Below are 20,792 nucleotides of genomic sequence, written 5' to 3'. Positions count from 1 at the left end.
AAAAGTTAATAAACTTTAAAATACATATATCCGAAAAAGACCTATGTTGTTCTGACCAAACTCGATAGAAATGTTATTAAAAAAATTTAAAATGACTTTTTTTCAAAGTAATGAACAACATATGAAAGAGAAAGAACCCATCTAAATTTCAAATTTTTTATGTGGTCCCGGGTTTCACTTTTAGAAAAATGGTCACTGTAGCTATAGGTCTTTTCTTGAGTTAGTTCTTATTTCATTCAGTCGACGTTTCGGGTATGGATATACCCTTCTTCAGGTTAAAAAGTTTTTAATATTAGTAGTAAGTTTTTAATATTAGTAGAAGAAGGGTATATCCATACCCGAAACGTCGACTGATTGAAATAAGAACTAACTCAAGAAAAGACCTATAGCCCACAAACCCTAGTAGAATTCAATATGTTAAATAATTTTCAAAAACTTCTATTAAAAAAAGTTCTTCGAAAATGAAATACTTTTTAATTTTTTTTTATAAACTGTAATACATATTGACATTTTCTTTTATTACTTCAAATAAGAATTAATTTGGCCAAAAAAATTTGAAAAACAAATGCACATTTTATTACGAAAAAGTTTTAAAAACGACATGTTAAAATTTTTTCAATATTTTGTTTCTCAAAATTATGATTTTAAGGACCAATTTTTTACTTTTAACTTTATTCAATTTACATACTTAATTTTAATTTTAAAAATACAAATAATTTTTGTAGCTTCTTAAGGCTTGACCACGCGTCTTGGACGCGTCCTGGTCGCATCCTGGACGTGTTTTGGACGCGTCCTGGTCGCGTCCGGAGCGCGTCTTGGGCTAGTCTTGGACACGTTTTGGACGAGCCCCGGTCGCATTCTGGACGCGTTTAAACGCGTCTTGAACGCATTTTGAACGTTTTTTGGAGGCTTCTTGGTCGTGGTCTTGGTCTCTTGGACGCGTCATGGTTGAGTCTTGAACGCGTCTCGCTTGCATCTTGGACGCCTCATGGGCGCTTTTTGGACGTGTCTCAGTCGCGTCCTAGGCGCAACTTGGGAGCGTCTTGGTGACGTTTTTGATGCCTCCTGGTCGTAATGGTTTGTAAAAAAAACACCTTTTGAGTAATTTGCAAAACCATCTTATTTGAGCTCTTATTGCTTGCTTATTTTGCAAATTATATCGTTTGCCCTTGTCGAAACAGGGGACGAGTTCATAAATGCAGGACTGCAGCAGTTCTGCATTTATGAACTCGACCAGTTTTTTAAGGAATGACCACATCAGAAAAAATGTGGTAGTCGTAGTAGTATGGGTAACTGTATGAAAAAAGAAAAAAAAATTGAAACCGGAATGTGAACTTTTAGATGTAGAATTTTTTTCATACAATTTACCGCTACCGTATACCTTTTCGGTGTGTTAATTCCTAATCAACTAGAAGCGGGAACTGTAAACAACTATGAAAAACGAAACGAAAATTTTCATACAAAATTACCATAACGAAATTTTTGTTTTGCTTTTCGTTGCATTTTTCTCAGCCTGACCAACGAAATTCTTGCCTGTGCTAGAATATTTGGATAATTTTAAATCATTTGTCACTCACATTTAATTGTCCAGGTCGTTTTTTTTGCCAAAAGAGTTTTTTGACTTTGTTATTGTGTTCATACTACTTGCCGCTTGGGGTATGTCTCCATTTCAAAACACAATTTACAAAACAAAACTATTTTACTTCTCACCTGGAACACACACAAATTTTGACGTGTCTCTACTGTCACTGTCATTACAAATCAAAATATGTAAATATGAGCAATAATTTCTTATCTGCATCGTCTACCTGAAGAAAAATTATAAATATTTTTTAAAAAATAAAGTAATACAAGAAATCCCTAACAATGGGTGCTCTTTTTGGTAAAAGTAAAAAGCCACAAAGTAGAATTACAGATCAAGATCGTGTTGTACTGGTAAATATATACCAAATTAAACTAAATATTCCAATGAATCATAGTCCAACTCTTCTTCCGTCAGCAATTAAAAACACAAAGAGACCGTCTCAAACAATATCAAAAACGAATTGAATTAAATCTTGAAAAAGATCGTGAAGAAGCTAAAAAATGTCTACAAAAAGGTCGAAAAGAGTAAGAACAATCCAACAGATTTTATTAGGAATTAAGTCAATTATATTAACTATCTTTACAGACGAGCAAAATTGCTTTTACGAAAAAAGAAATACCAAGAAAAACTCCTTGAAAACACCGATGTTCAATTGGAAAACCTTGAAAAACTCGCTGCCGACATTGAATTTGCCCAAATCGAAGCTGACATTGTCAACAAGCTGAAAATGGGCAATGAAGCTCTTAAAGCCGCCAATGAATTGATGAACATTGAAGAAATTGAAAACATTATGGACGAAACACGAGAAGGAGCCGAAAAGCAAAAGGAAATCGATACAATTTTATCAGGAACTCTTACAGACCAAGACGAAGAAGATGTCCTGGCTGAATTGGATGATTTAGTGAATGCTGACGAAGCTGAAAAGCAAGCCAACACCAACATTCAGCTGCCTGAAGTACCTACAGATGAGCCTGAACCTGTTGCCGACGACGACGAAAAGGTAGCAGATGAGGAACCAGAGAAAGTCAAAGAGAAGCCAAAACGAATCCTGGTTGAAGCTTAAAAACTATATATTTTGTATTAATTTTTTTATAACGTCTAAGTCTAGAGATGTGTGTATTTGCAAATGAAAATAAATTAGTTTTTAGAAAAAACGCATCCACCTTGAGCAGTTTTTAAGTGCTTTTAATATTTAATGTGTACTATAGTCTACATTGCTGTCATTTATGGCAGTAAGAGAGAGTAAATAACTTAATCTCTCTATACAAGGCATCACAATTCCATTAAAAATAAAAAAAAAAAAAAAAAAAAATACCTAGGCATAAACTTTCACTATAGATTAATAAAATGCACGGTAGAAGTTACTCTAATGAAAATTTGATATTTTTAAGGAATTTCATAAGTGGTATAAAAAAATTAAAATCTATTTTTATAATTAATTAAACACCGTTTGAAATGATCTTTTACAATAATACAAGTATGCTATTTGAATTCTTGCATAAAAGGGAGACAATTTCGAAAATCGTTAGAGCGGTTTTTTTTTTAAATAATTTTGTATACTATGTACAGCTGTGTTCAAAATAATAGTAGTGCCTGCATCAAAATAACATTTTTTATAATTACGGTGCTTCTACGGTTAAAAATTTAGTTTCTTTGATGTCAAAGTTTGTAACGGTCAATTACTAATAAATGTATCATAGTTTTAAAATGAAAAAGAAGGTTCCAAATAATTTTTCATTGACTTTTGGTTGTTCTTTCTAATTTGACCTGTTCAAAATAATAGTAGTTAAAGTTATTTTTGAAGAATTTAAAAGCGGTTTATAATATAGAATATTTATTTTTGGTTTAAAAGTAAGTACTCATATAATATGAACAATTTTTCAACAAAAAACGATTTGTTTCGGTTTTAATCTATTTAAAGTTCGAAGAGCAAAACACTGCAGTTCGGATAACGGAAACTTTTACGAAAGCTGCTTGAAGAAGGGAAAACCTACTTGGAAATTCAAGGTTATATAAGGATGCTCCCCTACAATGGTAGCCAATGCAATAAACTCAACGAAAAACCCGAAACGTGCGGTAGAAAAAGAAAAAAGACCGTCGTAGATGACAGGCGTACTGTCCAGATGAGCAAAGCTGAGCCTTCAGCATCGTCGTTTCGAATCCAGAAGGCTTTAAGCCTGGATTGCAGTGCAGTGAACATTCGGAGGCGACTGTTAGAGACTAATTTGTACGCTTGAAGTTCACATAAAGTACCGCTGTTAACAAAGAAATATGTTAAAATACTAAAATTTTCGACCCTCCATGTTTAACTTTTTCCGTCGTATACTTTGGAACATATTCCGTATTGGGTGGACGTCGGACGTATTCTGGAGATCCAGTACCACCAAAGAGGACAAATTTGCTCGCATCAGTAAACAATATGTTACGCTATTACTTCGCTGGCCAGTTTATGTAATCTTTTACAAACTGGATACGCTTTTTAACATGTTTCACAGAACTTTTCGTGGACTTCAAGCGTACAAATTAGTCTCTAACAGTCGCCTCCGAATGTTCACTGCACTGCAATCCAGGCTTAAAGCCTTCTGGATTCGAAACGACGATGCTGAAGGCTCAGCTTTGCTCATCTGGACAGTACGCCTGTCATCTACGACGGTCTTTTTTCTTTTTCTACCGCACGTTTCGGGTTTTTCGTTGAGTTTATTGCATTGGCTACCATTGTAGGGGAGCATCCTTATATAACCTTGAATTTCCAAGTAGGTTTTCCCTTCTTCAAGCAGCTTTCGTAAAAGTTTCCGTTATCCGAACTGCAGTGTTTTGCTCTTCGAACTTTAAATAGATTAAAACCGAAACAAATCGTTTTTTGTTGAAAAATTGTTCATATTATATGAGTACTTACTTTTAAACCAAAAATAAATATTCTATATTATAAACCGCTTTTAAATTCTTCAAAAATAACTTTAACTACTATTATTTTGAACAGGTCAAATTAGAAAGAACAACCAAAAGTCAATGAAAAATTATTTGGAACCTTCTTTTTCATTTTGAAACTATGATACATTTATCAGTAATTGACCGTTACAAACTTTGACATCAAAGAAACTAAATTTTTAACCGTAGAAGCACCGTAATTATAAAAAATGTTTTTTTGATGCAGCCACTACTATTATTTTGAACACAACTGTATATAAAAAATTTCTAACATTTTTCAAAGAAAAGTTGGTATGCCATTTTTAAGAAAATATTATTCAATACATAGGAAAGAAATTTCGAAAAAATTCATCAACCCGTTTTCAAAAAATTGATTTTTCAAAAAAAATTTTGAAATATTTTTTTAAAAATCGAAAAATGTCTGTTTTTATAAAATTTAAAAAAAAATCATATAGTGATTGTTTTAACGTTTCTGTATAAAAATTTTGTTGAAATCTGCTTTGTCGTTAACGAGAAATTCATAAATCAAAAAAGGCGTTCTATGGCAGGTAAAATTTTTTTTTTTTCATTTCCAAAGGAAGATTTTGTGCGTTACACTACACAAAAAAATTTAAATTGAAATTGTTAAGCGGTTTAAAAAAAAATTAACTTTTCTAACTTTGCCATTCCGCTATAGACGATCTTCAGCATAATTTCTATATTTCAATATTTGTCACTCTTTTGCAATAAAAACAAGTGAAATAACTGTTTTAAATAAAAACAAGCAAAAATTCCATTGCCGACAGCTTGACGTTAAACTTACTTGTAAGACATGTGGTGACACTATAGGTCTGTTCCAGACTTTTTGTGAACTAAATTAGGCAGTTTGTCAAATTAATGAGAGTTGGGAGAGAATTCTCTCAGTAGGAAATAAAACTACGAAAGACTGCCAAAAAGTCTGGAACAAGTTGAACACCACAATACAACACAATTTCATATTTTATGCTTAATTCGATAAACATTAACATTTTTTTAATGCAAAAAACACGTAAATGCGATTCAATTTAAAAATCACTGCAGTTTTATTTTTTTTCTTCTTTATTTATTTGACATACGTCAACTTTTCATTTGACAGAACTCATATTTCTGCCGGAAGAAATTCTTTGGGCTAAATTTGTCAGGGAGGGGAAATTTTGTACTCTCTCGTGAGCGCTCTCTTCTACACAATTTTTGAAGTTGGGAACAGACTCTGACCAAAAATAACCAAATATTACTAAGTTCGGCAGTTTCAAACTGAGTGTTGAACGGACCTTATGTTAGTAGTTGTTAGTATATAGAATATTATATTTATGTTTGTTTTGTTTATCTTTTTTGGGTAGCTGTTTGGGGTTATCGGGAACTTTTTTTCAGATGGATTTTCGAAAAATTTGTATCGAAAACTTTTCGAAATTGGGGAAAAAAAATTCCCATGAAAAAAAAAAACTATCGGGAACTATTTGTTTATGGTAAATCTTGTGTTTTTTTCTGTCTGACTATTTCCCCGTTATTTAAATGTTGGAATTGAAAGCGAACCAAACAATTGGGGTTACCGGGAACTTTTTTTCAAATGGACTTTTTCCCATATTCGAAAAAATTGGTATCGAGAACTTTTCGAAATTGGGAAAAAAATTCCTATGGAAAAATTGGGAAGTCTTGTGTTTTTTCTGACAGAATATTTTCCTATTATTTAGCTGTCGGAATTGAAAGCGAACAAAGAATGTAAGCAATTCTCAACAAAGCAATAATAAAAATATCAATAAAATACAATCAAGTAGTATAAATTTAGTGCCTTGGAGGAAACATTTTTTTTATCAACAGATAATTCTGCTTACAGTGGCTAAGGTGGTTCTAATGGATTTGAATTATCTCCTAAACTTCACACACGTACCGTTAATATTGGTCCTAAAAAAATTTCAACTTCTCCTCTAGGGAATCACCCAAAACTTTTAACTACTAAGTTTGAAGAAAACCCCTTCATTTTAGGCTTTAGCTCGAGTTACCCACAAACAGACAGACAGTTAGAATTGCCAGACCCACTTTGTTGGCATTCTTCACCATCGTACTGTCATGTAAAATTGTTATCTCGAGTTCGATTTTTTTTTTCCGAATCCTAAACTTACCCTATTAAACCAATATTGCAAGTAAATAAAAAGGTTACGAAGATAGAAATAATTTATATATTTTTTATTAATTTTTTTTATAACGTCTAATTCTAGAGATGTGTGTATTTGCAAATGAAAAATAAATTAGTTTTTAGAAAAAAAAAACGCCTCCACCTTTTGAGCAGTCTTTAAGTGCTTTTGATGTATGTCTGTCCTATTGTCTACATTGCAGCCATTCGAGCGAATCGCATGATTTTGTCATGATTTGTAGGTGAATCTGAGCTGATGACCACTCGTTGCCATGTCCGATTGTCACTTGATTTACGAATGGCTTCTAGAACTGCCTGAACATAGAGACCATCCTCGAATGTGGCTGCCACTTGGACATGCTCTTTGACCCATGATGAGTCTTTTTGTGCAAATGCCTCCTTAAGAGCACCCACCATCTTACAAAGACCTTTTATATAAGGCTTTGGAAGATGTGTGTCTGACGTCGAGAAGTGAAGATCTTGGACATCCACGTAGATGGCCTCTTCCTTAACTTGATTGTCATCTTTCGAACGGAGGACAAATAAATCTCCCCCTCGGACCACCAAATGACCATTCTTCCCACAGACCATTATCTCTTGGACAAACGAATTTGAAGCCATCATGTGACTATGTAGTGTCGCCGTCACCAATGTTCCCCCTTCCAGTTCCATTTGGAAGTTACAGAAATCTGGGGCAGATATTTGACGAATTCCATTCACCGATGGAGTAGTTTTTGTGTAGGCCTTAACCAACCCATGAACCCTAATAGCCCTTTGATTGAGAAGAAAACTCACCAAATCCACAACATGGCTTCCCACAAGATTCAAAGCCCCACCGCCCATTGCAGCGTCACACATCCAATCGAATTTGTCGGGAAACAATGAACCCATTTGGACTCGAACATCAATCAATGTGATGTCTTGAATGGGTCCAATTAGTTCTTCGTGGAGTGCCCGTTTTAAATGAGTCACTGCTGGAAGAAATCTCAAGGAATGATTGACCAAAGTAATGAGAGTTGGATAATACTGAGAAGCGCGAACCATTTTAACGGCGTCAGCTTGACTTAAGCCCATTGGTTTGTCACAGACAACATGTTTGCCAATGCCCAAAGCTTTGACAGAGATTTCTGAATGTAAATAGGGTTGACAAATAATGAATACCAGATCGACTTCTTTCTTAAGAAGTACATCGTCAATTTTGTTTGTGAAAAAGGGGATTTTTTGTTCGCGTGCCGTTTCTTCGGCATCTTTTAAAGTGCGACCCCAAATGGCATTGACTTGGAAGCCTTTTTCTCGTAGTAAGGGAACAAGGACTTTTGCTACAGCTCCAGTTCCAAATACACCAATTCCGGGTAGCATGTTTTGTTGTTTTTTTGTTTCGAGTTGTAGGAAAGATCTGTGAGGTGAGGTGAGACCAATGAAATGTTTGTTTTGGGAATAAAGAAAGTAATATACCCTTAAATTATTTGTTTTATTGTATTTGTAGTTTTGTTAAGTTTATTTATTTTAAATAAAAAAACATTTTTCGTTTTGTTTTTGATGATGGAAGCAGTGCAAATGCCAATGGATAAGAAAAACATTTCATTTTTTTTGTATGTCAAATGTCAAAACAAACCCACACATTTTTAGGACTGTTTGTTTTGAAAATTTTTCATCATTTATGATTTCATGGTTGCCGCATAAAATTAAATAATTGCATTGGATTCTTTTTTTATGTCAAATTTGGAGATTTGAATATTTCGTCCCGTTTCTACTTGAACCTCGTAAGTACATTTTTTTAAAAGATTTAATTTTCTGTTAAACATTGCTCTAAAACTTACAGAAAGAATAGATACAAAGGTTTAAGTGTAGAAACATCTCAATCAATATGTCATAAACATAACTTGATTTCCCTTTGTTCAATTCATATTTTTAACTTTGAGAAAAATGTATATTAATTTTAAGAACTGAACAAAATTTGCTGTGTAGATACGTGGTTCAGGCAGAAACGGGACGATTTGTTAATCTTTAAAGGCTAGTTGTACAAACGAGATTCATCGCTTATACCATGTTTTCACTAGAGCCCAAATGAGATAATTAAGCAAATTATCTCATTTCGAATGTCTAATTCTAAAGAAAAAAAAAATTGAATTTGAAATCTGAACCTAATTTGGGAAATTATCTCATTTTTGCTCTAGTGAAAACAGGCTATTAAACTCAGCTTTAAGCCTGAGTTACGCAGCTGAAGCGAAACTAAACTTTCCATACAAAAATAGCTCAACGAAATCAGATTTCATATAAGGCAAACACTGTAGTGAAAAAGTCCACATTATGTGGAGAGCTTTCACTCATTTGTCACTTATTTTTTTATTGCTCTGAACATTTTTCTTGATGTTTTTTCTTGATTTTAAATTCATTTGGAATTTTAATATTTTGACTTTGACTGAATACAAGATGATTTTTTTTTCGCCATCATTTTCTCTGTCGACGCAAAATTTTTTGATTCGCTGCAACTGCATACTACAGGGACAGGCTTTAAGCCTAGTACGCTGCTGAAGCGAAATGAAATTTTCCATACAAAATTTCGTTAACGAAATCTTGAACGAAAAATTCGTTTTGCTTTTCGTTTTTCAGTACGCAGCTCTAGCGAAATTGGAGAGTTTTCACTCAGTTGTCACTTACTTTTTACTGTCCTGTGCATTTTTCTTGACTCCAAGAGCAGTGTTGACTGCTTTTTCACTTTTAATTCATTTATTTCTTGCTTTAAAAATTATTTTCTATTGATTTTTCTTGATTTTAAATTAATTTTGAATTTTTTTATTTTGACAGTATACTCGATGATATTTTTTCGTTAGCATATTCGTTGTATTCTTTGGAGACTTGAACATTTTTCGTTTCGCTCCAGCTGCGTACTAAGCTTAAACGTCAAACAAAATTTCCTAGTCGAAAAGCAAACAATTTTTATTTGATTATTCACCGATACAGATATAAAATTTCAGAATTGAATGGAAGCGATTCAAAAATGTTTTATTGGATTTCAGAATGAGCTATTAAAAAAAAAAGAATTTGCTCAAAAATGAAAATTTTGAGTGAAAAAACTTGGACAAAAGGTGGAATGAGGCTACATATTTTGTTTCAAAATAGGCGTGTTTGGTGAAACAATATTCCAACGATTTGAAATCGAGTTAAAGCAGTTTTGATTTCTTGTATCTTATTAGTCTTAAATTAAACGTTCATTCATTTATTGAGATCGAATTTGGTATTTTGTTTTAACATTAATATTCATTTGAGCGGTAATTCCATAAAATTGATTTTATTTCAAATTTTTTCTTGATGAACTTTTTTCCTTTAAATATTCTTATTTTTTCCTTTAAAGACTCGGATTAAAGTGTTTTTAAAAATAAAATTCTTGAAAAAAAACTTGTTGAACTAACCGTAGGTACTACATACGTATCTGATTTCAGCTGATAGTCATTATTTTGTGGAGCAAGTTTATTCAAAATGCATTCGAAACTTTAAAAAATAAAAACCAAGTTTTTAGCTCTAAATTTTATTTTCTTTTTTTATATAATTTGAAATTGACAAGAATAATAAAGAAATACATAAATAAAATTGAATTACATCTAATCATATTTTTTAACAAATTATCTTAAATATAATATTAACTATATACAAATTGTTCTGTTTTTTTTTTTTTTTCTATAAAATAAACTTATATTTATGATAGACTATTTAAATCTTTTTTTAAACATAACAATTTTTCATGTGGACAAGACACTGAATGGTCCCGTGTAGGAGCAAATAAAGAATTTATGACAACATTTATACTTTTTTTTTTAATCCAATTTATTATCAAATATATCAATATATATGTTTTATTATATTCCATTTAAATTTTTATACAAATAAGTCTTATGAACAATATGTTGGTTCCCATTTAGAAATGTATCTTTTCCTTTATTTTCTGTACTATAATTTTAATTTTAAATAAAATAAAACGTATTAATTAATTTTTTAAATTAATATTAAATTTAAGTGAAATTATATTACATTTATTTTTAAAACATATTTTCTTAAAGAATATTATATAATAGTTAAGGCACATCAGTATAGCATTTTCTTTAATTTTTATTCTTAATTTTGTTGAAATAAGCAACAACTTTTCTGTATTTTTTTCCATGAGAATATATAGAGGGAATACCAAACAAATTAAGGTTATGTAGAATTAATTCATCAAATGAATAAAAAATCAAAATTATATTCATGTTTTTATATGTTGTTCTTAAGTTTTGGTTTTGTAAAAGGAAATAGAAATAAGCTGTGAAATTTGTGAAGGTAGAAGATAAAAAAGCTATTCTAATTTATTAATATTTTATATAAAAAGTTAGAAAGTTAAGGAGAGAGAGAGAGAGTAAAAAGTTGTAGACTTTAGAATTTAAATAAGAAAGATTGTAGTATAAGGTTAGGTACATTAAGAAAGAGGAATAGTTTTGAATTGCTAAACTGATGTTGATGAAAATTTCTATTCCATTGCGTTATATAGTTTTCTTCGTATTCCGTTTTTCATTGGTTAGAGTTAATATATTTTTTATAATTACATAATGTATTTGTATATATTATATTGTTAAAATCATAATTATATAATTTGTGAGTGCATTACAAACATTTTTATAATTTTTATTTTTTTTTAGTTTGTTTTTGTAAAATATTGGCAAGTTTTCTTATAGAAATAGAAATAAGAATTTCCTTAAAGCTGTCATTAATATTAATTTATAGAATATACAAATATTGTTTTTATTATTAATTAACTCATTTTTTCAGTCGCATATCAATAATTTTACATTGAACTAAATTTTAATGTTTTTTTTTTTAATTTTATTTTTACTTTTTGCTTTTAAATTAAGAAGTGTGTTTCGTTAATCTTGTAATTAATAATATAAAATAAAAAAGAGGGTATTAGGTACATTTACATTGAGCTTAATATTTGTGTTAGTACATTATTTACATTATGCTTAACTTTTTAAGTTGTATTTCCCAGTTGAGTAAGTATATGGTTGAAGTAAGAAATTTTGCAATAGGTTTTGTTGGTTTTGAAACTAGGTTAAACAAAAACAATTTAGCTACTAAATTTATCGGGTGTTCTTCAATTCTGTTATTTCACTCAGAAGATTGTAATGATTCTATTTTGAATAAAACAACTATACAATTCATCTGTATAGGAACTTAATAGAAGTTCCCAAGGAAAAGTACGTATTGGTGGATGGTGATAGTTCTTTTGTTCCATTTGAAACAATTTTGAAAGCGGCTCTTTTTGGCTCCAGGATTTTTAAAAATCGGCTCGCCTTGTCTCTAAAATATTCTGGCAACACTGACGCAAGGTAAAAATAAAATGCACGACTAGGTCGCACTTACGTGGTATTCAAAATGCTAACATTTTTATGAAAAATAAAAAAAAAACATAAAATTCGTTCTTGGAATTAAACAACTCATTACATGAAACTGAGCTAAAAAAACAGTAGGTATGCAGTTTAATTTCTTTTATAAAGATGCATTTAAAAAAAATTCAAAATCATTCATTTTTTATAAATAAATTTTTTGAAATAAAATGTTTTAAAATAAAGTTGGTATGCCATTTTGTAGAAACCACTTACCAATGTCTAAAACCGAAATTTCAAAAAATCCAATGTCTCATTTTCAAAAATTCAAATTTTTCAAAAATCCAAAAATAAAAATAAATTTTTGATTTATGTATGTATATAAAAATAAGGATCACCCATCTTCTTAAAATAAGAAGCATGAACCAAATATTCAGAAATAATGATCTTCTGTAATCAAAAGTATTTGAAGACAATAGGGCAAAATGCATTTAAATTATTTCAGAACTTCGAATGTTCTAAAAGATAAAGTATAAAGATAAGTTGAAAAGCTTTAGATTTAACCTTTAAGACAATTCTATTCACTTCTAAGAGTAGGCCTTCATAAATTAGGCATAAGGAATTTCAGGATTTTCATCGACGAACAATTTTATTGTTTGAAACATTCAAAGCTCCTAAAATTCCAGCACTAACTTTTGGTATAAAAAAACGAACAAACTAAATTATTAAACAAATGGTATGAGTTGAAAATGATGTTGAAAAATTTATTTGGTCTAATCAAGATCTTTAAAAATTTAAATTATTACGACCATTCCTGACTTATACAGTATTTTCAGTGAAAAAAGAAAACAATACTGAAAGTGTGACACCCCTGGAATATTACAATTAATTAAAATATATTTGCGGAAAGGTTTTTTTGAGTAATAAAGACCAGTAGTATGCATACAATGCACCAACTTACAAATTACACTTTTTTTTTTCAAAAAATGCAACCATTTTTCAGTTGCATTTGAAAATTCAAACTTAAAAGTACAACATCAAATTTGTGCTTGTTGATGGGAATTTTAGCAATAAGCCACAAGGAAGCTGTCATACATAAGAAAACTACAAAATTATATCTCATAAATAAAGCGCTTAAAGAATGAAGCGTCTAAGTGACATTTTCAAAAACTTTAAATAAGTAACTAGCGTTTAAAGTTGATTTCTCCAATACAAAGTCCACGTTACCACTGAACTTCATTTTAAGCTCAAGAAGAGTATAGAACTAGTAGAGAAGCTCTAAATGGGCAAAGCAAATAAGTTTACATGTAGAGACTTTATCTAGGAGATAGAAATTGCACATATTTGCAAATGGAATCACGAGTAAAATAAGTGGTAAATAAAAATTGATGGTGGACGGATGTTTTTTTTTGAAGAGACATAGGTACAAATTTTGTTTGTTTTTTTTTTCAACCGAGGTATTTTTCAGTTGCAAATTTTCAAACAGCAAGAGAATTTTACATTTATTAGAAGAATTGACAAATATTTTCAAATATTATGTGTTCCCAAACCTTTCAGAATTTGCATAAACCTTTTGCAAAACTATTGTTATTAAACCATTTTTTTTTCAACTTCCATATACTACTTTTAATATTCTTTATAAACTTAATACAAAATAATTGACTTATAATTAAATTACTCTTAAAATATATTTTATATGTAAATCGTTTACCTATAATTTGCAATATATAGGCCAATCAACATCTGGGGCGCAAGTTATAATAATAATGGTCCAAAACTACCATATGTATAGTTTTTCTTCGATTCATTTAAAGTTTGAGAAGCGCTGTGTTGAAAATAAAAACAAAAAAAATAAATAAAAAAGAAAAGAATTATAAATATTTTAAAGTCGTAGAAATACAAACTAGCCACTACTACTCGATTATTACTACCTTCTACTACTACTTTGGTGGTCTTAGATCATTATCCTGGGGGGGAGGGCGCCTCATTTGTAGGTTGCATGTATAAAAAATCTACCACAAAACTATGTAATGTAACTCAGAGACATTCATTGTTATTGATGAGAGTATAAAAAAATACTCTCAACAAAAATACATATACAAACCGATATTATTTTTATTCTTCCTACTACATAAATGTTGCAAACCCTTGGTCAATATTATGATTATGATTATTATTATGATAAATTATTTTGTTTAAAACATTGTATTTTAAATGAACGTCTCTGATGGTAAATGTTACAAATAGTCCTTATCGTGCGGTGGTGATGGTCCCGATACCGAAACCATCGGCAAAGCTATAATTCGCTGTTTTACATTTTTCAAGCTTAAATTTTTAGTGCTATGATGTGGCGAGCCACCCGGCGAGGATTGACTATAATTACCGGACGCATTTGAAGACCGTTGATGGACGAGTTTTCGTGGACGTTGTTGTTGTATTGTTGTTGTCGTTGATGTGGCTGTTGTTGTAACAGATTGTTTAAAGTCTTCTCCGGATTCGGTGGCCGTTCCTGAATCCTCCTGTGATTGCTGTTTTTTCATGACGGTAATGTCATCTTTGAGATGTGATGGCGGTGTTTCAATGGAAATGCTACCCACAATGACATTAGCCGTGGTTACTGCTGTCGCCGAATGGCAGGTCATAGCAGTACATTGGGTGGTGATTTCATTGCTTCCATCGCCGCTACCGTTGGAATTATTTCTTACAACGGCAGCTGCAGGACCAACATCGTTAAGTTCTATTGCTTCGCCTCCTTTGCCTCCTGATGCAGATGACTGTGCTTCGCCTTCATCTGTACGCCAATGTCTATTCTCGGAGAAGCTCTTCTGTCGGAAATAAATAAAAGAAAAGGGTGTTTTTTTTTTTTAATGGTACATGTTCAAGTACGGTGGTAACAGAAAAAAAAAACAAGCAAACATGTAAAACTATCATCCTGATTTTATACCTTTCGTTCGTTGTCGGTAATATTCTCAGCACTTCGCGCCTTCCTGCAAAGTACACTCTGCGAACCATGTCTCCGGAGAAATTCGATCGAATCGAAACCCCGGCCTTCGGATGAAACAAAAATAGCTGAATTAATTCTACTCCTTGTGCATCTTTCCGCAATGCTGGTAGACGGTTCATCCTGAAGAAGATGGAAGTGCTGTAAAGGAGGAGTTTTTTTTTTTGGGTTTGAAATTAAACATTAAAATCATTGATGCAGCATAGCTAGGATATGTTCAGGAAAGACTATCTGTTTATTTAAGGACATAAAAAATAATGTTACAAGAAAAATAAAGAAAAATTGTTGGAACTCTAACATATCTATACGAGAGCAGGAGGCACATTGAAATGATACTGTGGTGTACTACAGAAAATAGGTATCAGAGTAAAAACTTACACGGCTGTTCAAGTGAAGTGGTTGATATGTTAAAGCTCCACAATCGACGCCGTCAAACTGAAATGAAATCAAAAACCAATTTTGTCCTCTTGAATTTAATTAAATTTTTTTATTTACACTTATCGTTTTATAGGTATTATAATATAAGATTGTTTTTTTTTTTTGTTAAGGTTTTTACATTTTTGATTGCAGAAGTTTTGTTTAAAAAGTTTCATTAACATTAACGACACGGACTGGTACAATTTTTGTGTTCTTTTTTTTTTTTGAAATTGTGTTAATTTGTTTTTTTGTTTGTGTAGACAGATATAGAGAGAAAATAGCGTGATTTTGTGCATCGCAATTATTACAGGTACCTTAAAAGCTTAGTGTGTCAGCTTATAAATTATAGAGACGGTCAGGTTTCAGGACTATATGTTTTGGTTCTATCAAAAGTTTTATTTTTCATTATGATGTTTAGTATTTTGTTTGCGAGACTTTTTGATACAACGAACTTTTATAATAAAGTTGTTACAAAGTTGTATGTCTACCAACCAACCTGTCAAATAATAATTTGAAAAAATGATAAAAAGTTTAAAAACATTTTTGTTTTGACGTAGGTACCTAATTGGAAAATTATTTTTTTTGTCGAAAAACGGTAAATAGAGAATAAAATAAGAGCAAATAAATAGCAAAAAATTGTGTAGACATTTTTTAACGACTTATATCGCTTCAGCTCAAAAGAGCAATATCAAAACATTACTTTTTGATTGAAAAAAAGTCTCCAAAAAAGCATTTTTTGTTTTTGATTTTTTTAATTCTCTCAAAGCTATCACCAGTTTTTGTGGTATAGCAGAGTTGTAGAGAATTTTAAGGCAGATAATCTTTTCTCGATAGGTTTTTTCATAATTTTGATGAAAAGTGCTCAAATCTTTAAAATTGTCATTTTTTTCGGTTTTTCTTACTTTTTTGGCTTGTAACTTTTTTAATATTCAGAATATCGAAATGTGCAATAAGTGTACATATAAGACGCGAAATTTAATTTCCTACGTTTCTTGTATACACAACTTTTATGTAGGATAAATAGAAATCGGGATATTCAACAAAAACTAAAATCCTATATGGCGGCCGAAAGATGAATTTCTCGAGTGCGAAAAATCAGGGTAATGATATTCAGCCAATGCTCTATCGAATGAGCAAAAAAATTTTGGGGTGGTACAAACTGCTGGGTCGCCTATATATGAACATCATAAATGCACTGGACTATTTAAAAAAAAACTTATTTTTCAAGTAATGCGAAAACCCAAATTTTTTTATTTTTTAGTTGTTAGTACTAATTTTTATGACAGCATCTCAATTGCTCAAATAATTTGGGAATATCAGAAGGAGCAGCGAGCAGTGCAGACTATGTATTTTTGGCCGTTTGTGTCAAATATATTTATTGTCTCAAAATTGTATATTTTGGTCCCTAAAAGTATTGTTATTTGTGATAATTTCGCCAAAAACTCGATGCATATTGTACGGCAACCACCGTATTCTGCTGACCTAAGCTCAAAACACTCGTTGGAGTCAATGACTTTTTTATACAAATTTGGTTAATCTATAAAAATATAATCTATATAAAATTAAAAAAAAAAAAAAAAAAAATACAGGGTGTCCCACAGTCACCGCCCCAAACGAAAACCATGGATTCCTTAGGTCATTTTAAGTCGAAAAACTTAAGAGGTAATTTTCTCGTTTTTGGCCCGTTTTCGAGTTATAACGGTTTCTATGATTTTTGTTTTCTTTTCCCTTATCTGGCTTTATATTTGCCAAACTACGTTTGATTTGAAAGTTTTTTTTACAACCAATCAAGAATTTATAACAGTTTTAGTTTGTCTCAAAACTTTTTTTTTCTGCGGACAACCGTTTCTCCACAATTTTGCATCAAACACAATTTTCTTCGTTTTTAAGTTGTTTTTTACACTTTCATATCATTTAAGTCAAAAAAATACGTTAATGAGTATTAATTTTTTGTGCTTTTTATTAAAGCCCAATTTATTTTCATAAAAAAAATAAGTTTTATTTCATAAAAAAGGCTACTGAAAGTAATTAAAAAAAAAAATAAACAAACTGAGTGAATTAAAAAAAAAATAATTTTTAAATACAAAATTAATTTAAATGAATTAAAAACTTTTTCTGAGCTAATTCGGTTAAGAAAAGGACAAATAGATAAACCTCAGAAAAAGTTTTAATTCATTTAAATTAATTTTGTATTTAAAAATAATTTTTTTTTAAATTCACTGAGATTGTTTATTTCTTTTAATTACTTTCAGTAGCCTTTTTTATGAAATAAAACTTTTTTTTTATGAAACTGGGCTTTAATAAAAAGCACAAAAAATTAATACTCATTAACGTGTTTTTTGTCTTAAATGATATGAAAGTGTAAAAAACAACTTAAAAAACGAAGAAAATTGTGTTTGATGCAAAATTGTGGAGAAACGGTTGTCCGCAGAAAAAAAAGAAATTAGTACCTATATGAATGCGAAAAAGTGGGTCTCGGAAATCCGTCTGTCAGGCCGATTAGATAAAGTAAAATCACATCTTTATACAACTTATGCGCTTTAATAAACCTTAATAACTATTTTTTTTTCGAATTTGTATCCTTTTTTTGTCATACAGCACTATTATGACAGCTATATTAAAAATGGTTAAAATAAAGCAAATAGTATATCATGTGAATTCAACATTATATTGATGCCATTTAATAAAGCAGTGGTGTTTGTTTATGTAAACGTCACCATAATGGCAAACATTATGAAGGCTTTCAAAACTCATAAATAAGGCTTTATTATCTTCGTTTAACTCAAAGCTTAATTCATAATTTCCCGTCACTTTACCATCCTCATAACTGCTCATAACTTATTTTTGTGCAATAATCGACAGTGCTGATTAAAGCTTGACAAAGAGTTTACCTTAAAAAATTTTGTATTTATTTTTGTGACAACAAATCCACTAAACAAAACTTGGGTCTTGCCTTCGTTAAAATAATTGCGAAGCTATTTTTTGGTGCTTATTAAAAAAAAAATCTGCAATAAAATTAAGCACAAGCATTTTTGGTCTACAGCACGATAAGAATTTACATGAAAAAAAAATAGGTAATATCCTTAAACAGGAAAAAAAAACAAAAGCAAACATTGAAAGAGAATTCGTGTTGAATAGAGAGTGATGGTGTAGGGAAGTCGAAGGAGATTTGTGTTGTTCTGAGGGTTCTCCATTATTTTATGAGGGTATTTGATGTCTTTGTTTCCTTTTTCCTCTTTTGATTCAATGTCGATATAGCTTGCTGAAATTTAAAATTATTTCGTAAGGTAATGTGGTATAGAGGCAGCTTGGAGAGGGTACTTGAGTAGTTTTACAGCTCAATTTTTAAGTAGGGACCATGTCAAGTAGACCATAAAAATCCTTATCTGTAAATAATTGAGAGGATCTTCTGATTGCAGATTTAAAAAAAACCCCAAAAGTATTTTGTGTTTTAAAGATAAAAACTGTTTGCAATGAAATTCAAAAATTGTTTAAAATGGGTTATTTTATGGTAAAAATAGAAATTTTTCCTTGAAATACTTGACTTTTTATTTTTTCCAAGAAAAGGTTTTTAATATAATCTACCACCTACTACTGTACCTGGGGGTGTCATAAATTTTCGTTTTGTAATTTGCTGTCACGAGAAAACTTTTTGATAACCATCAATAAAAAAAAATATTATATTGCCAACATAATGTAATAAAAAAGATTTTTATATTCGAAAGAAGATTTTTATGATTAATTTCCAGAAGGTTATATATCAAATGGATAAAACACACGATATATCCTCCTTAAAAAGACTTTTGCCTTTTTTGAGTGCGTGCAACTTGTGTTGTAAGCAAAGAACAAACAAAACTTTTGCAAATAATAATAATTGTTTTTAATATGGATATAAAATTGAGAGATTTTTTGCACTCTATGGGGAAAGTATTGGTTTCTTTAAATTTTATTATTAAAGTTTCAGTCAAGTCTTCGGATAAAGAATGTTATGAAAATTAATTTTTTAACATTAAATTTAAAGCAGGAAATTAGGTTTACGAATAGGTCTTGCTCATATTAAAATAAATAATGTCAATATGTCAAATATAAAGTTGGGCTTAAAAGAATGTTATTTCAAGTAAAAAAAAATTAGTGAGAAAATGGTCACTTTTTTTTGGAAAAGAGAGTTAATACTGAATTCATTGGAAAGAAAGAAAAATTCCTCCACTAAAATTAATTTCTGTTGGTGTTTGAACTCAAGTCAACAAAATATTGAATTGATTTTTAAAACAACTTAGTTCAATGGTTTTAGGCCCGATTTATTTAATATTTATTAAATTCAAAGTCGCCATTTAAAACGTGAAATTTTGAAATTTGTACCTATGTGATTTGACGGATTTCTCATTTTTAATGGCGACTTTATATAATGGAGAATGAATAAATTTGGGCTAACCCTCATGCCCAAATAAAAACATGAATTATATCAGATTTTGTAAGTGCTAGATTTTTATGTTTTTTTTTTGCAAATTATATAGGGTCAATGTGGGTAAATGTAAGCAGGGGTAAATGAAAACATGGCTCATAACAAGCTTAAGTTAAATCTCTTTGATGCATACATAAGTACAAATCGCGGACGCATGTATCCTTTAACTTATACGTCAAGCTCATTGCTGTCAAGAGAGAATTCATTCGACGAGCGTGTTTTCCGTGAAAGATAATTTTTTAAAGTGCCATACAAGTCGTTAGTCTTTCAGAAAAATTAAATATTTTTGCAGATTCAATTAAGTCAGTATAATTTGCAAATACTTTTTTGTTTTTAATTTTGATGTAGATTCTATGTGATACATACATGTGATACAGGACATTTATGTCGATTTGCATGTGTTTACATTTACCCCAGAATATTTTTAATAATGGGTAAATGTAAACAACGTATTCTGGGGGTAAATATAAATTATTGGTTTTAATAAAAATAACGTATTTTAAGTCAATTACTATTGCTAAAGTGCCGCGGAGTCACATTTTAAAGTAGCCAACACCATCATTTTCAGTGGATGATGATGCAAAACCGGTCTTTGACGTAAAAAAACAAAAAATATGACGTTCAGAGCTGCTCAGGATGCATATTGGGCGCCTATATAAAGAATCAAAGGAAGAAAACAAAAACTTTTATTGGAATTTGAAAAAGTTTTTGTCAAATACCTTCTTGAACGTTTTTCAAGTTGTTATCCATATGATAAAGAGAAAATTCTAAATTTTAAAGCACCGTTTACATTTACCCCGAATTTGTAAAAAAACACAAACATGGTGGGGTATTTGTAAACATGCCATTTTTGACAGCAATGTAAACAATTTGGGAAATATTTGTTTATATTTATA

At 30.5% G+C, this 20,792-nt stretch overlaps 3 protein-coding genes across 13 annotated transcripts in view; 1 reads left to right on the top strand and 2 right to left on the bottom strand.

Annotated features, from left to right (window-relative positions):
* The first annotated feature begins 1,757 nt into the window (after nucleotides 1–1,757).
* LOC129921016 (charged multivesicular body protein 6-A) lies at nucleotides 1,758–2,753 on the top strand. Its single transcript, XM_056002622.1, has 3 exons — nucleotides 1,758–1,935; nucleotides 2,000–2,109; nucleotides 2,171–2,753. The coding sequence occupies exons 1-3, from the start codon at nucleotides 1,867–1,869 to the stop codon at nucleotides 2,646–2,648; spliced, it is 657 nt and encodes a 218-aa protein (XP_055858597.1). The 5' UTR covers nucleotides 1,758–1,866; the 3' UTR covers nucleotides 2,649–2,753.
* A 3,941-nt stretch (nucleotides 2,754–6,694) lies between these two features.
* On the bottom strand, nucleotides 6,695–8,248 carry LOC129921015 (glucose-fructose oxidoreductase domain-containing protein 1). The gene is made up of 2 exons (XM_056002621.1): nucleotides 8,118–8,248; nucleotides 6,695–8,058 (listed from the first exon to the last, which is right to left on the bottom strand). Exon 2 carries the CDS (start codon nucleotides 8,019–8,021, stop codon nucleotides 6,855–6,857), a length of 1,167 nt encoding a protein of 388 aa, XP_055858596.1. The 5' UTR covers nucleotides 8,022–8,058; nucleotides 8,118–8,248; the 3' UTR covers nucleotides 6,695–6,854.
* A 5,115-nt stretch (nucleotides 8,249–13,363) lies between these two features.
* The window catches only part of LOC129913752 (uncharacterized), a 123,264-nt gene continuing 115,835 nt past the window's right edge, over nucleotides 13,364–20,792 (bottom strand). For 6 of the 11 annotated variants that reach the window (XM_055992581.1, XM_055992600.1, XM_055992590.1 and 3 more), the window contains 3 exons: nucleotides 15,396–15,452; nucleotides 14,961–15,158; nucleotides 13,856–14,841 (listed from right to left, as the gene is read on the bottom strand). In XM_055992581.1, the coding sequence (XP_055848556.1) occupies nucleotides 14,254–14,841; nucleotides 14,961–15,158; nucleotides 15,396–15,452 (843 nt within the window). In that variant the 3' untranslated portion in view covers nucleotides 13,856–14,253. The other 5 variants (XM_055992608.1, XM_055992622.1, XM_055992656.1 and 2 more) reach the window with 3 other exon arrangements.

This window comes from Episyrphus balteatus, chromosome 1 (genome assembly GCF_945859705.1).
Source record: "Episyrphus balteatus chromosome 1, idEpiBalt1.1, whole genome shotgun sequence".
In the NCBI taxonomy this organism is placed as follows: Eukaryota; Metazoa; Arthropoda; class Insecta; order Diptera; family Syrphidae; genus Episyrphus; species Episyrphus balteatus.
The sequence above is the reverse complement of the archived record's forward strand: the minus strand, read 5'-3'. Positions and strand labels throughout refer to the sequence as shown.